The 17,367-nt window shown below is 35.6% G+C and overlaps 1 protein-coding gene across 12 annotated transcripts in view; it reads left to right on the top strand.

Annotated features, from left to right (window-relative positions):
* The window catches only part of LOC121873854 (protein bric-a-brac 1-like), an 89,230-nt gene that overhangs the window by 34,336 nt on the left and 37,527 nt on the right, over positions 1 to 17,367 (top strand). Inside the window, exon 6 of one of the 12 annotated variants that reach the window (XM_042377644.1) lies at positions 16,585 to 16,976. The exons of 9 other annotated variants lie outside the window; for them this stretch is intronic. In XM_042377644.1, the coding sequence (XP_042233578.1) occupies positions 16,585 to 16,950 (366 nt within the window). In that variant the 3' untranslated portion in view covers positions 16,951 to 16,976. Of the gene's footprint in view, positions 1 to 550; positions 1,391 to 6,358; positions 6,722 to 16,584; positions 16,977 to 17,367 lie in introns of those variants that run through there. 2 more of the 12 variants (XM_042377646.1, XM_042377655.1) reach the window with 2 other exon arrangements.

The raw sequence follows: 17,367 nt of genomic DNA, 5'->3' as shown, positions 1-17,367 counted from the left end.
TTATACTTTCGCCTTTAAACTGTGTTCTTATCAGAATTATTGTCCCTCTCCTTTGAGTGGTGCTATTACGGTAAATTTCAAGTGTTGCACAGGCAGAGGTAAATACTGTACATAACTATGGATCAGGTTTATCTCCTCTCCTCTCCGTTCTAACTCTCTCAAAGAAAAAGGTGAAAATGTTAAGTTACTGATGTTACTGAAGTAGAGTGACAGGTATTTGTTACTATGCCTTAATTGAATGGAATCATATTACCCTTGTCCAGAAGAGGGGGGGGGGGGGTGTTGTTCTTGGGCTGTGAGTACTGTACATATAAGGCATTGAGTCAAGACAGGGGTCAATGGTCATCATTAAACTTAGCGTTTATTATTTAGTTCATATTGCATCCTTTTCTTTAGTTACTGCTAAAGGATTTTCTTAGTCAGATTTGTTTCAAGATACTTTGTGCTATTCCTTTACCCCTTTTTTTTTTTTTTTTTTTCATGCTATAGTTTTTAGTTGGGGTTATTTCAAGTATAGCTCGGTCAAAATTATGTCCCTACTCGTCCATAGGAGTTGGAGGTCGAGGCACACACATCAGTCTCTGGGAAAGACGGTAGATCACGAGTACTGACCTGCCCTTACTGCTGGCGAGCCACCTTCAAGACTTCTCGGGACTTCGCGCGGCATGTACGGACACATACAGGGGAAAGGCCTTTCGCCTGCTCTCTCTGTTCATTTCGCAGCAACCGCAAGGATGTGTTACGTAACCATGAGAGGACTATACATAAAGTTAACTCTTGAATGTGTGACGTTATTTATTGTTGCTAAACATTAATGCTCATAAAGTTTTTAAATTTTTGGAGAATATTTTTGAGTTTTGATAGATGGTTATACTGTACTGTGAAAGCTACTGGTGTTAGATTTGGATGCTTCATATTTTTCTGAGTTGTTGAAGGGTAATGTGTGTTCTATTTACTATATGTCCAGGTAAAGCACCATAAAATAGACATTGCTGGAAACCATTATCATCACAAAGTAAAGTTCAATATTAACAGGAGAATTCTTATTAAAATAATAGTACAGTACTGTATATTAATACATAGTTACTAGATTTTTGTCTGAACTCTTTTAAGTTATAAATCCAGATGAATCTTAAAGAAAAAGTTTTCTTTAATGTTTTGGCTGACATTTATAAGTATTAATGTTTACCCTTCGTCAGTAATGTCTAATGTAACTACGAACAATACAGTAGTTTTAAATTGGGAGTACATTTGATAAGGGTAACAGTAACTTTGGTACTCACAAGAAAATTTGTCATGCCTTTTCATATACTATACAGTAATATTATCACCTTTTTACCTAAATTTTTATTTTTATTTATGCTGAGAAAAATATCTGAGTACAGGTAGACCCCGACTTACGACCGACTCGACTTACATCCACCCGCACTTACTACCGGTACCTGCCTCAGTCGTACCAAAATGTGGTCTAATTATGTATTTTTGAGTCCCAAAGTCAGTACACAGACAAAATTTTCATCTGTAATTCACTTTAAAATGGCTGGTAAGCTTAAAAGTGAGTGTTTTGTGGTGCTGAAAAGAAAAAGAGACCCAAATTTTCGATTTTCTATGTGTTATTTAAGCATTTCCGACTTACGACCATTTTGACTTACGGCCTGGATGTCGATCCCTAACCCCGTTGTAAGTCGGGGAGTACCTGTAGATATATGTTTTGTTAGAAGCACTGATTTTAGTGTTGTGATTCCTGAGAAGCCAGGGAGGTCATGTATGTACTGTACTACCAAAGACTTTTAATGAAGGAAAATGGAAGATCACAGGTTGATAATGATAATTTCTGAAAATATTTTTTTACAAATATTTTTTTAATAGATGGAACTATTGAACTTTGGTTGAAAAAATAATAACAGGGATAATGACAATAGTGTATTGAAGATACAGAGTAATGCTAGTGTTGGCATTACTGAGGAAACTACAACTTATACTGTAGATACTTGAAAGTATCCACTACATCTCTGCATCCAGACACTATGATTAATACAGTTTAAGTGGTTTTTTTTTGTATCCTGAAGAATCGTTTTCTTGAATCATTTTGTGTGATTTGCTTAGCACCTTTAAGAAAGTTGTTTGGCAGCTCTTGTGGGAGCCTACAACTGACATTTTTCAGGATACAGTATTTGACAATGTAGAGGGTGGTTCACTGCTCAGTACCATTAGCATCATTGTTATAAAAATATAAAAACAAGCTACTAAGTTATGGTCTTACAAATTATAACAAATCTTTCTTGTTCTGCTAATAGTCCCCAAAGTTATGAAGGCAGGGAACATTGTCATTTTATTTTGTGTGTGTTTATGTGTTTACATAAAATTATGAATCTGATACCATATGGTTGCACTTTCTGGTTTGCCTTTCATGTAAATGAATACTGCAGTGATCAGCAGTAACTTAGTTGTTATGCACTTTAAATTAATACTCACCTGTTGCATTAACTGAAAGATACTACAGTATACTGTATGTGGGAAAATCCATTATTTACTTCTGGCAACTTCCTGTGGAGCAAAGAAACAATTCACTATCTCAAGAAAGTATTTTCCATCAAACTACAGGGTATTGAAATATCGTACATGATAGTACAGTATATTGGGTTAAGCTCTGGACTTAATCTGCCTTCTGGAATGCATTTACAATACAGTACTGTACAAAAAACTTCAATCATTGTTGTACAGCATAAACAGACTTATCAAATTGACAGTGGAAACTTTTCCTACTGATATAAACTTTCTTGCTTAGAATTTTACAATGAAGACCAAATGCAAACCACATCTTGTGCATGTACGGTATATCTTTTGGAAAAATGCATTTGTTCTGACCAGTGAGGATTATCTGTCAGTAGCATGCTTCATTGCCTTTGACTGAACAGACATAATTAGTTTACTCTGGTCTCACACAACAGATATACAGAAGTGTTCCTTTTCTTTTTAAAATTTTGGATAATGTTACTTATGGGAATATGCAGCTTGAGATTAACCTTCTATGGTTCCAAGGTTATAACCTTTGAATACGTATAAAGATTTAAGAATTCCTGTCATGTTTTTGAACAGTTGCTAGTAAATCTTGCTGCCTTTGTTAGGGCAATATGTTTGAGGAACCTCTTAGGAAGATTAATGTAGTGATCAGTGGAATTTGTGTGCCTATGTATCCATCCATCCACCTGTGTGACCGTCCGTCATTGTCATCTTTATTGATTTCACTTAAAATTACCGACAAGCTTAACAGTTTGTAATATACTTCCTTTTCTTTTTATTCAATGTTAATTTAAGTTCACATGAATCATCCTATCATATCTCATTGGCATTAAGAATAGATAAAAGGAAATGATCATTATACAGTACTCATACAGTATTATACAGTACTTGTACTATACAGTACTGTATACAATATACAGTATACTGTATGAAGCAATATATACTTGAATTTTCTGGATAAGTTGAGACCAATATTAAAAATTTTATAATGATTTACCTTTTGTTTTATTGTTGTACTTGAGATATTTGTCATCTCATCACATTAATGATGGTTTCTATTTGACATACAATGAACTTCAAGTGTTAAAAGAGTTATCTCCGAAATGTTCAGTGATTCTTTGCTTTTAAAGGTTAAATTAAAATGCTGTTATACTGCTACCATGGTTATGATACTGTATTAATTTATAGTTTCAACTGTAAATATAAGGTTACGTAACAATTAAAATGCATTTAATTTCCTTCCTCCTTTTGCTTGAGTTTTAGTTTTTTGAAACATAATGTTTGTAGAAGTAATGTGTAAGGAGTAGTTTTCCTATTCAGCGTACTGTATTAATGTATGTTAGTACAGTACTGGTAGGAAGGAGTACTGTACTGTACTGTATCTTGAGAGAGAAACTTTGTCTGAAAAACTGGTTGATGAATTTTTTTTAAATTTTCAAGTTGTGGGCCATTGTTACCCAAAGAACTATGATGAAAAGCTTATTGGTTTGAATCGCATTTGGACACTAGACATAATTTGATTTTTTTCTAATTACTATTGGAGAGTGGCAGGAAAATTAATTCAAATTTTTAAAAGGTGGATGATGAATTTTTCTTTAAATATCCAGGATGAAGGCTGGACATATTCATCTTTGGAGTCTAAGGAATGTTATGAACACAGGAAGTCGTATCTGTAAAAGTGGTTGGTAAAGTTTTATGAGGGATGAAGGCCATTGGTTTCTCTTAAAGTATGCTCTTCGAAGGGATTACAGGATTGCCTTAGTAACTTGGATTTTTGTTTTGTGTGGGTTGTTGGAGAGAAGTATTAGATATCTTTCTCTCTTACTTTACTCAATTTTGAATTAGCTATATACTGTATATGGAAACTTTTTTAAATGCTCAATAAAAAAATAAAAAATCGTCCCACCGTTGAGTTTGGTTTGCAAACTTTCAAGAAACTTAATTCTCTAATGGTGTATTGAGTTGTGTGTAGTATTTTCAAGTCAACCCAGGACATTTATTTTATACTTATTATTATTACTCTTTTTTTGCATTTGGAACTTTTGTTTCTGTTATGTTCTTAGCGACTTTTCTTGGATCATGTGAAGATAAGGCACCCCAGCTTATTTCAGCAAATGTTTAAACACCTTACCTCTAACCTAAACCCACCCCAGCCCAACCTAAACCAAATTCAATACCCCCCATAGCATTAGGGTGTTTAATCATCGGGTGAAGTAAGTTGGGGTGCCTAATCTTCATGTGATCACTTGTCTGTATATACATTCTTAGTGTATTGAATATTACTGTAGCTTTGTTTGTGTTATATAACTATCAGTAAGCTTGTCCCTGTTTTGAGTGTATTGTACTGTAGTAAGTAGTTGGTATAAATATTTCAACATTTCTTAAACCTTGAACCCAGATTCAGATCATAACATAAGACTGTATAACATAACCAAATCCACCCCTGACATATTGTAACAACCAAACCCCTGATGTATTGTGACATAACCGACCATTGACTTACTGTAACATAACCAACCATAATCATACCCTGGCTTATTGTAACAAAACAAACCCTAACTTATTGTTATGTAACCACTCCCTGAATTGTGACAACAAATTGACCGGTACTTAACCCAGCGCCTAACCTAACCTAACCTCACTTCTGTCTAACTTAAAAAAAAATTAATCTATCATCCATCTAACATAGTGAAATGTGACCGTAGTTGCCCTTAACCTAACCTAACCAAACCCAACATTACCTAACTTAACCAAACCTGTAGTCTGGCCCTCATGCATTAGTCTAGCAGCAAATCGTCTCGGGTATCATTGCCATGTTTTCTATTTTATTTATTTATCTTATTTTTTATTTTATTTTATTTACCGGTAATGCTTTTAATTTATGACAATTTTGTATTTTTACTTTTTGTATTATGTTAGTATAGTAGTAGTTAATGATATACATAGTCCTGTAGTCTGTTCTTCAGTGAATTGTATATTTGTTTGTCTTCATGAAATAATTTTGTCAACTTGTTCTTAAGTTTGTTGTATTATTGTATATGTTCATTTTGTACACTGCTAAGTTGTTCATGACATAATCTTACTTGATTTACATAGTTTGATATTGTATATCTGTTCAGTGAGAAAGTTAGTTTTCTATAAATCATTACCGGAGTATATATTATTTTGTTAGTTGTTCATTGACCCAGTTTAGTAGTGTACAGATATGTTATTTATTATGATTATTATTATCGTTGTATTACAGTATTATTATTCATATTTGTATTAGCTCATAACCTTACCAGCAGGTTGTTTTTTATTTTGCTTCTTTTTTTTTTTTAATATTCTGTAGTATATTGTACATGTACAGGTATTTATTATTTTTTTTATTGGTTCTCTTCCCACTTTATATTAGTCAGATAACATATTTTGTGTTTGATATAAAGCTGTAGAGGGATTTTGTGTTTGATATAAAGCTGTAGAGGGATTTTGTGTTTGATATAAAGCTGTAATGGGATTTTTAATTTAATTTATAACTGCAGGGGATTATTAATGTGAGTTAAAGGTGCAGTGGGATTCTTTATTTTTATTCCTTTGCTCTTTGATATTGGTGCATCTTTTCCTTCCTACTCTGTTCTCTCTTTGTTTTGTTGTCTTTATCTGTAGCTGAGTATAGTATATCTCTGTCCAGGTTAGCCAAATATTGTGGAAACAGTTGACATTTGATTTTGTCCCCCAAAGACTTCAACCATTTGATGTTTAAAGTCTGAAATTTACTTATTGTGCGTATTCTTCTTGATTTGTGATGATAAATTGGCTTGGATTAGTATTTTGAGAGCTGGGCATCCTCCTACAGGGAATGCTGTTCAGCATCGGGAAGAGGAGTCGCGGGAGAAGGCCAGGTGTTTACGGTAGTTACCACAAGAGTAATAGCGGTATTGGTGACTCCAAGGCAGCCATTCACTTCAGGCAATGGAGTACTCATCTCAAGAAATTTGAATGCACCTACTGCAGTTATTTCACCATCACATCAACAAACCTTATGAACCACATGAGAACTCACACTGGCGAGAAACCTTTTGCTTGTGCTCATTGTCCCTATCGCTCAACTCAGAAGGGAAACTTAAGGACACATATAAGCAAACACCATTCTGAACAGTTTCAAGCAGTGAAAAGTGCCGGAGAACAACAAATAATGCAGTAATGTATCTGCTGTGGATCTAGTGGCCAGTTTTACTGAAATAGATAAATCTATGTAACTTTTTATTTTCTGAAAAGGATTATACAGATACTGTATATAAGTGTTGTATTACAGCATAATGCTCATTATTCTCAACTAATTTTTTCATCAACCTCACCTCTTAACTGTTTGTACCTGTATCTTGAATTATAAATCAACTCATAACATGTATTATTATTTCTGTAATATTTCTTTAATGCCAAGAGTTTCACGCCTATAAAAATGTGAAATCACCACCGCCATATCTTTTACTGCTTTGTGAAATGACAAAGAAAAGCAAGAGATGATGAGACACCGTAAACAGTTCAAATATAACATTTTGAGCCGTTCCTGGAAAAGTTCTATTGATCTGAAAGGCTGAGTTGTCACATCACAGGAGGAACAAGAAGACTGACACCTGATGGCAAAATCACAGAGTTGATAACATTGACACATTGCACATCTGTTTGAGATTGAATGAAAAGTGCTGCAGATGCTGGTGAATATTTATACAGTAATTGAGTGATGCATCAAGAGGTGAGGTGGTGACTCGTACTGTACAACGATCTTCCACGGCCAGAACATAAATTCCTGTTTTACACTTTAATATGAGTGAAAACAATATAATTTTTTTTTACTGGATTTAGTTTATAATCAAATACTGGCACCAAATAACCCATTGTCAATGTTGGATCATGGTTACCAATTGCAGGTATGATATAAAGGACAAATTTTTTGCACTATCCATACACAGTAAATTGAAAATAGAGTGGTGTGATTATTGACTACCTTGGTTTATGATTGTGGGATTAAGATATACCTGTACAGTACTGTATCTTTAAGAGTACTGTACCTGAGTGGAGGGGGAGTGGATTCATTAAGTACTTGGGAAGTTTTATTTCTCTATTAGTGAAGCATGAAATTTGTCGGAACCCAGAATTTAATTTATTTAATTTTGAGTTTGTTTCTTTGCTACTGACTATGACAAAGAAATTATATACCGACTTATAAAGTTTATGAAATGCATGATGTATATGGTATTAAATGGAAACAGTTTTAATGTTGTTGTGTTTTTATGGAGAGGAATGGTTAAAATGTTTATACTGTATGGACGGAGGAATGGGTTTAAAATGTTTAAAGGGACTCAAATGTTTGTTATGTTTTATAGGAAGCTGCCTTCTAATAGGCTATAACATTATTTTTTTTAAGATGTATTAGACTATTTGCCAAAGAAAATAGCGAAGAATTCTATTCATATAATTTCATACAGAAACTTTAAACTTGTGATACAGGAAATCACACCTCATTTGCTATCTGGATTCTTGTATTTGTGGCATCAAATTGTAGGGATGCAAGCCAGCTGGCGGTCTTATAAATTTCTTACTCTGAAAAATGGTCACTGTACACAAAAGAGTATGCTGTTACCACTAGCCAGCTGTATGTGACCAGTACATTTCACTTAACAGATTACTGTATCATTTTTAATTTGTTTTTACTTTTTTATTTGTTTATTTTTATTCAGATGTATGAACTCTTAAACACATTACAGCAATATGCTTGAGCACATATTATCATGGTAAGACTATTAACTTTGCAAGAGAAATTTTCAATGCAATGTTGAATGTTGCTTCCTGCACATATATACTAAGCAAACTGAGAGCTCATTCACTTCTGCCTTCCTGAGCACAGAGAAATATTTGTTTGATATCTTGGCACTAATTCAGAATGATCAAAATATGTTAGTAATGGCACAACATACCTACACTATATTGCATATTAATTTTGCACATACATTACCAATATAATAGATAAAAGAGTCTATATACCACAGTGTTGGTATGAGCTCTTCAAATTCCCTTCACCTCTTTTCCAAGTATATACAGGTAATCCTATGCAATCCTATGCACTATAGAATAGGCTTTATTTACCACCTACTGTAAACTTAATCTCTACTGAAAATCTGTGTTCAGTTACTGCACCAGTCATGATTTTTTGTCACAGTACTGTATACAGATACTTAAGCCATCACATTTTGGCCACTTTAGCAATAGGATGTTGGCTTTTACCACTAACATTAGAGAACACACACACACATACAACACACACATATGCTACATATCAATTGTTGTTATTTATCATCTTAAAAGTTTGTTGCTCAACTTACTCTTCCATATGCATTACAAGTTATAACCTGTGGTGCAAGATTGTACATTATTGACAGAGTAGCTAAATAAGATACTGTACTGTATTCTAAACCAAACCATATTTTTGGGTCAGTATCAAAGTCACCTAGTCTTCCATATTAAACCAGAGTTGTTTATATGGGACATGGTACCAAACTATTTGACTGAATCTTTATCAGAATCACAGTGGTTGATATTGTGAGGCCCTAGTTGTGTTGTTAATTAATTACCAAGGAAGTACTTGATATTAACTGTGGTGCTGCTAGCATCACTGTCTCTTGAGGTCATTTAATGTAACAAATTTACTACTGTATAAGCCAATACAGTATTAACTCTGTATGTTTTCAGTATTTTTTTTTTCAGTTAAAATTTTTTTCTTGAAAGCATCTATGGGATTTCTACTCATCTTTTCATAGTTAATGTGGACTGGATAGATTGTGTTGTTATTAAACTTTTGTAGCTCATGACATTAGTACAGAAATGCAGTACAAGTACAGTACTTGGTAATTATGCATAATGGAATAGCTTCGCTCACTTTCTTTTCTGGAAATAATAAAATAAAAGAGTGCAATCTTGAAAAAAGTGGAGAGGATAATTATAAAACATATTTGCATTTATTTTCTTCCATTTATCCTGTTTGTGGTGGGGTTCTTAGCACACACAGCTCTGCCTACTCCATAATTTTAAACTACAATAGTTACTGAAGAATATAGAAATGAAGACACTTTTTTCTGGCATGGGAAAGTGTTTCTGATATTGATACAAAAGATTATCAGCTTAGTATAGATTTGGAATACTTGAGAATAAAGATTTACAAGAAAACTTATGTTTGGTTATGGGAATCTACTTTGTTTTAGATAGGATAGAGACACTGTGCTTCATATTCTACGCTTCATAATCTTACAGTATGTGATTGTAGGTACAGTATTAGAGCATTCTTGTGATGTAAATTGCGTAGAATAATTTACTGCCACGAGCAAAAGTCCCTCTAATGCCTTTGATTTCAAACTGCATGAATAAGTGTGTGTTTATTTGATGCAGTTTTAGTGCTTTGAGAGTCAACATATATATATATATATATATATATATATATATATATATATATATATATATATATATATATATATATATATATATATATATATATATATATATATATATATATATATATATATATATATATATATATATATATATATATATATATATATATATACTGTACTGTATATGTAGCTATGGAAAATTAATATTTGTGTAAATTATGGTTGGAACTTCATTTACCGGTAATTATATGTACATACGTATATGCTGTAGCTGGATATTATCATTATTTATATGCCAGGATGGAAGTCATAAGATTTAAAATTTAAAATGAATCCTAATCTTATGAGTGTTTCCGTTTATAGATAATTTATTGTGATATTAAGTCGTGTATCATGTCAAACTACAGTACTTGGTTTCATATAAGGTTTATTATTTTAGGATCTGGAACTGAAGGAAATTTTCATTTTATAACGGCATCTTTTTATTTACTGCTCGTACACTGCCCCACAAGTAGAATTGCATAAGAATGCAGTTACTGTTAAGCCCAGAATTTTTAAGAATTTTTCTTGAAGATGGAAGACTTTTTATTTTAAGCAGCATATCATGTGAAATATTTACCCCGGTTTGTCAGATGTTTTAATATCAACATCATTAGGCGAGAATGTATAACCATCTCCAAACATAAGTTGCAAATGTACAGCATGTACCTGTATTAGTTTTATGTTTTACTTGAAATTGTGTTGCTATTCTTGTATACGTATGTTGTTTTTAATATGAATGCTGTGATAGGACACACAAATGGACGTTTCACATAACTATGTCAGCGTTTACCGCAAAGCATTCTGGTGACTGTTATTTCCTACTTGCATTTAGAAATATGTTTTTTAAAATACTACACGTACCATGACCTAATATAAATTAGCATACATTTATCGCATATGTCGGCCTCTACAAGATTTAAATTGAATTTTTGTCAAGCATAAATACATGGATTTGTTAACTGACAAAATAAAACTACAGGTATACTATACAGTATACAGTGCAAAGTTTCACAGGCTTCACTGCCAGCCGTCAGAAATGTCATGGCTGTTGACATTTTTAATCAACAAGCCAAGGTTTATATTTGCAGTGATGTGCCGTTTAATAATACCTGTACTAGCTTTCAACTGGAGTTTTCTTGCAGGAAAACCTCCACATATAAGCCATCGTCTTAGGCTATCGATTTAATTGTTTTCAATCAAAGAACATTCATAATTACCCCACAAATATTAATCTCATACAATCTTATGCACACATCTTCAAAAACAACCCCTGGTTTGGCCCAGAATGCATTACAGTAAGCAGCCAATGACATGGCAATATTTAGACCCTATTCTGTTCTATAACTTGTAGTTTATAAGTAAAATGTAATGTTGTGATGAATGCCAGTTTCTTATTTTGAATTCTTTTAAAGAGCACTTGCTAACAGATTGAAAATTCCATCATTTGTCCTTTCATTAAGGGAGAAAGCCAACTCAAAATACTGTATCAGGCTTCCCAGGAATGAACTAAAGTTTCCTTTATTATTTAACATAACTTCTTCATATTCAGAATACTGTATGTAGGATATGCAGTTGATAAGTATATGAAAACTTCGCACAAATAATAATTTTTTTGTTTAGAAGGAAACCACTTTACTGATGCTGTATGAAGGTCACTCAGCATTACTGCTGAGCTTTGAAAAACACAGAAATAATTCTTGTCCTACAATGATATTTTTATTACAGTACTTACTGTATGTACCTCAGTTAATTTTTATTTTTGTACTACAGTACCTGTAGTTTGATCATGCTATATACAATACAGTACAGTATTACTATGCGGGGCGCCTCGTGCAAAAAGGGTGAGGTCACCAAAATTGGGCTTAGAGATTATCGCTTATTATTTTGTTATTGTTTTTATTTTTGTTTACAGGGTATTTTTTTTTTACTGCAACAAAAACAATCGAGTTTTCATGTTTATACAGTAAATCATTTTGTTCGGTTTAACAAACTGAATAAGGTAATGAAAGTAGAAAATAGACAAAATTAATTTTTAGGTGTTTCCCAAATTAACTAAATTAACCTACACTAATTACCTGTCATAAATTATTGGAACAGATTCTTTAAAAAATATATTTAAATGAGGCACATGAATGTAAATAAAAAAACCCAATAATCCTGATTGGATGCATCGGCCTGGTGGCCTTGCCCTCTATCCAGTGGAGTGTGGGGACCTGAGTACAGTATACTGTATATTTCTGGCACATTTTCTATCATAATTTCAACCCCTCATAAGCCCTACAATATGGTAACTTATTGACTGCTTTCACCACCAGATAGAACATGAACTCAAGTTCAGTATCTGAATTCCACCAAATACGGAAAAACGCCAGATTGGCGACTAAGCCCTTTTTGCACGAGACGACTTATTTATCAGTTGTTTTTGTAATTTCAATTAATTCCCTGTCACCCCTACTAGAATACAGTAGTCTTTAAAACTAAGGTACCAGTTACAGCCCTGGTAAAACTGTGTCATATAATAGTGAGGTTAGGAATAATACCAGTCATGTATTTAGCATTAATTGTGCTGAAGTTACTTTCGCGTTAAGTGTTCTGCTAACTGTACCGCCAAAATTTTATAGATTTCCAGAAATAAATGTTGGGTACTTTTATAGTTGTGAACTTAGTTTCTTCCTGTTCATATGTTACTGTATGTGGCAAGTAAACTGCCATGTGGGCTAATATCTTATCTCCTGTGGGTTCATCTCAAGTGTTGTAAGATATAGAAATGTGTTACAATCAAATTTTGTATGTTGATGTATTACAAGATCTCAGATGAGTTCAAACATCTGTGATTTTTCTCGAATTATGGCTCCCTGGAGTTTGTGGCAATGTTTGTCGTCACTTCAGGTCATTGCAGATGTCTTCCTTCATGAGTCACTCTTTTTTTTCTACATCATAGCTTCATTTTACACACTTAACCATGACTCACATTTCCTCATCAAGTACCTTGAAAGGTATCTTGTGCTTACCTCAGTTGATGTCTTTTGTGACCTTAAACATGGTACACCCACACACTTACTTCATTTGATGTGTCTTATACCTCAGACTTAACACATTCTTACTTCATTTGATGTTTCTTAAACCTGGAAACTTAACCCGCTCGTACTTCAGTTGATGTAATTTTACTCATAAATAGCGGGGATGCTGAAGCCAAGCATAGGTAACCTCACATAACCTAGCATAACAGTTTTAGTCATAACGTGACATAACCCAACCCGCGCAACCTAACATAACAAAAGTAAACGAGAATTACTTAGAAAAGGTGTGGTAAATGCTGTACCAAGGTGGTCACCTTGTATAGTTTTTTTTTTACGAAGCTATAACTTTAAGTAAAAATAATTGATTACCCGCCTCTACCAGCATTTGTGCCACATTCTCTTTAGAACATTAAGGCAGCTGGTTTATTTGCGAAATAGTAAACGAAAACCATGAATTGATATACTGTACAGTGCATGTATTTTGAGTTAACAATCAACCCTCACTTTACGCGGTTAATATAACCCACAGGGTACCGCGTAAAGTGAACAACATAACATATGGGATTAATTGAAATAGAGACCGGGCCGACCCCCCAAACTCCACTTTTTGACGACATACAACTATGTCGTAGTAAAAATTTTATCTTAACTTTATGATGGTATGCACAAACAATTAATATAGAAGAGGTTAGGTTAGGAAAAATAAAGGTTAGGTTAGGAAAACTAAAAGTTAGGTTGAACACTTGCGTTAGTAGAAGAGATGGGTCGGCATACGGGGATGGAGGCTGGTTCCGAGGCAGAGGGCAGGCTACTGGCCCTCAGGTGAGTCACCATCACTGTCATCCACACTTGTCAGGGCCTCCCTGACAAATCCCTCAAAGTCATCTTCACTGTCTCTACCTCTGTCACTATCACTGGCTTGGGCTGGCTGTGGTGGGTTGCGGGCGAAGAACTCTGTTATGCTTTGCTGACAGCTGGTGTTTATGTTGTCGTGATAAACCTTGAAGTAGGGCTCCATAGTCTGCAACAGCTGGGTAGTGAAGATTTCATACCTGTTTGCGTCAGGGTCGTCGGAAAGGAGGAGCTTGATTTTCTTAACACACTCAATGGCACCCCTAACATTACTATGGGATAAGCGGTGTTCTTCTTGGGATGACGCACTACCTGCCTCTTCACTGACGTCATCATCATCTACCATCTCGTCGGTAGTCACATCAGGATCCCTTATCACCTCCAGGATGTCGTCGTTGGTGGTCTTCGAGAAGCCTGCAGCTGTAACACTCTGCGCAGCTTCTCTGGCAAGGTCCACTGCTACTGCAACAGTCTGAACCTCACCAGTCACAGGTTGACTCTGCCTTACGCCCGGAATGCCTTGCAACATATGTCTCCATGCGTGACGAACAGTTGTTACAAACAGCTGATCCCATGCCTCCACCAAGAAGGCCACAGCTTTCTTGATAATGAATATTCTCCTAGAATTGTTTGAAAAGTATTTTTTGCTCTGCCAACTGTTGATCCTCGTCGTCTTCGCTCTTGCTATCGGTGGTGGTGTCACTCAGGTTATGCAACTCTTCCCTGGTGTTGGTTTAGTCATTCAGGAGCTTGAATTTTTTTGTTGAGAATGCAGCTTTTACATTAGAGATTAACTCTTGGTCCATGGGCTGTAATATAGACGTAGTGTTGGGAGGAAGGAAGACCACTTTTACGTTGGGGTGACGATCTAACAGTAGGGGCGAGTGTCCTGGTGTGTTGTCCAGCAGCAACAAAATCTTGAATGGCACATTCTGTTGCTCACAGAATTTCTTTACATCAGGAACGAAAGTCATCAAACCAGGAGAGGGACAGTGTAGAGAACATCCACGCCTTACGTGCAGTCAGCCAGTGGACATTTAGCTTGGTCATGTCCATGCTCTTGTAGGCGTGCGGCTTGCGGGCTGTGTGGAGCACCGATAACTTGAGCTTACAGGTACCGGAGGTATTGGTGGTAAACAGGACGGTGATGCGCTCCTGCATCTTTCGGCCCCGAATCTTGCTGGCATTCTTCACAATGAAGGTCTTGGAAGGTAGCTTTTTCCAAAAAAAAGACCAGATTCGTCCATGTTAAACACCTGGTCGTCGGTGTACTGTCCTTCCTCCATAATCTCACGTAAAAACGGAGGAAATTCCCTAGCCGCAGCACGGTCAGCACTAGCTTCTTCACCACCACTGTTTATATTGGTGATCTTGTTCCGCATCTTAAGCCTCTGTAACCACCCAGAGGAAGCATTAAAGGGTTTGGGCTCTGTAATTCCCACCTGTCTTGTTCCATTCTCTAACTCTTGGATGATCTTGTACTTCACCTCGTAGCTTAAGGAACGTCGTGTCTTCTTGGGCTTAGGGCGGCTGGGTCCAGGCAAGGAAAGGTTTCTCTCTGGGGGCGGTGGTCCGGCGGAAGCCATTTTACAGAACAATGGATGCACGATTACACGGTGTGGCCTGGAGGGATGAAACTGCCGCGGCTAGGTCAAGCGTCGTCTTTCCTCCCTCCCTCCCTCCCTCCCCCGGGTGGACACGTCATATTACTTTAAACCAATTACAGCTAGCAGCGGAGGGAGGTAGGGATGCATGGCCAATCACAGTCCGATACGTCATATGACGTCACTGATAACGCAACAGAGACAGGCACTGCGCAACCTTACCGCGTGGCTTGCCCAGGCGGAGGAGGAAGCAGGTGGGTGGGGCGAATCTAAAAATAGCGTCAAGCCGGACACTCTCCGCATAAAGGGGTACACGCACCGCGGAATGTGAGCATCCTGGGTTCCGGCAGGGTACCGCGTAAACGCGGAATGTGGGACCGCGTAAAGTGAGGGTTGACTGCATTTTATTTATTTTTTAATCACTACATATACAGTACCAGTTTGGAGTTGTACTCTATTTGTAGATACTGTACCTTACTAATGCCTCCTTAGGAAACACTTACCGCATATTGTATTTAGAGGAAAATAATAGGGATTCTTTTTAAAGGAACCTCCTTCATGGTATTATGTTCTGTACAGTACTACAGTTCTTACATAAGTTACTATGCCCATTTACTGTAAGCTGTGTAAAATGGCAGAGAAACAAAAAAGTAAGGTTAGTTACTGGTGTCACCTTGTTAGAGAAGGATATACAGTATATATTGTTTTTTTATTATTTCAGTATTTTTCATTTATTTTTTAAAATAATTTTAATTTTATATGTTATTTTCAGTGTTGTATCAGTGTCTCATCACATAGATTAAGTATGACATATAACAGCATTTTTACATCACATTACAGTATGGCCATCTTGAGGTGTGTTACTCTTATAGTATTCCTACAAGTGAAATAGATTGTTCCATAATTTTATCTGTCTGACTGTCAAGTAAATGTTTTATTACCTGTAATACTGTACAGGTACTTAGCTTACAAGTGATTTTATTACTTCAGACTGTTGCATCAACCGGGGTTTTAAATTGCATGATGTCATATGAGCACTGTACTGTACGTGTAGCTATCGTTTGCGTGTTACAAGTGATTTTTATTTGTCATTATTAGTAAGATGGGCATCCCTTACAGGTGAGGCTGGACAGTGACGGTTATAGGAGTGACGGGAGAGTGGCCACAAGGCCGGGGATGGCCCCCGTCTCCACAAACAAGATGCACCAGTGTCTCTACTGTGCATACTCCTCTACCAAGAAATTCAATCTTGATAATCACATGCGTATTCATACTGGAGAGAAACCTTTTTCTTGCTCACATTGTCATTACCGTGCCAGTACCAAAGAAACTTTAAAGAGACACATTTTAATTCACACAGGAGAAAAACCCTATGCATGCAAGCACTGTCCATACCGCTGTACCCAGTGGGGCTCCTTAAAAAGTCACATAATGACTCGTCACACCTTCAATAAAAGTATTTCACCTTCAACTACAATAAATTAGATTTTTTTTTTTTTTTTTTTTTAATCCAAACAGATGGTATAAAGCTCAGGATAGAGATGAATCAGCCTCTTTATGACTAGACTTTATGTAAACACCTTTATAGAATTCTCTACCTGTATGATGGTAGCTTACAGTTCAGTGACAATTTGTAAGTTAGATTTACCAAGCATTTCTCATGAGTGTTAATTGAGGGGAATAACTCTGGGAGTGGCTAAATTATTACTGGTATAGTAGCTATATACATCATTTTAAATTTGGATCGAAAAAGTATACTGTAACAGTATTTGTGATAAATCTCTCCTACACCAGTACAGAATTAGTTTACTAGAAAGTTGTCTTACAGGTATTTTCTTTCATGTGCTGGTGGGTCTGTGTGTAAATTTGTTAGTCTGCATCAGGGGTGCAGTGCTGCCGGAG

This window comes from Homarus americanus, unplaced genomic scaffold (genome assembly GCF_018991925.1).
Source record: "Homarus americanus isolate GMGI-L3 unplaced genomic scaffold, GMGI_Hamer_2.0 scaffold25827, whole genome shotgun sequence".
Taxonomy (NCBI): domain Eukaryota; kingdom Metazoa; phylum Arthropoda; class Malacostraca; order Decapoda; family Nephropidae; genus Homarus; species Homarus americanus.
This window is presented reverse-complemented; position numbering and strand designations above follow the sequence as displayed.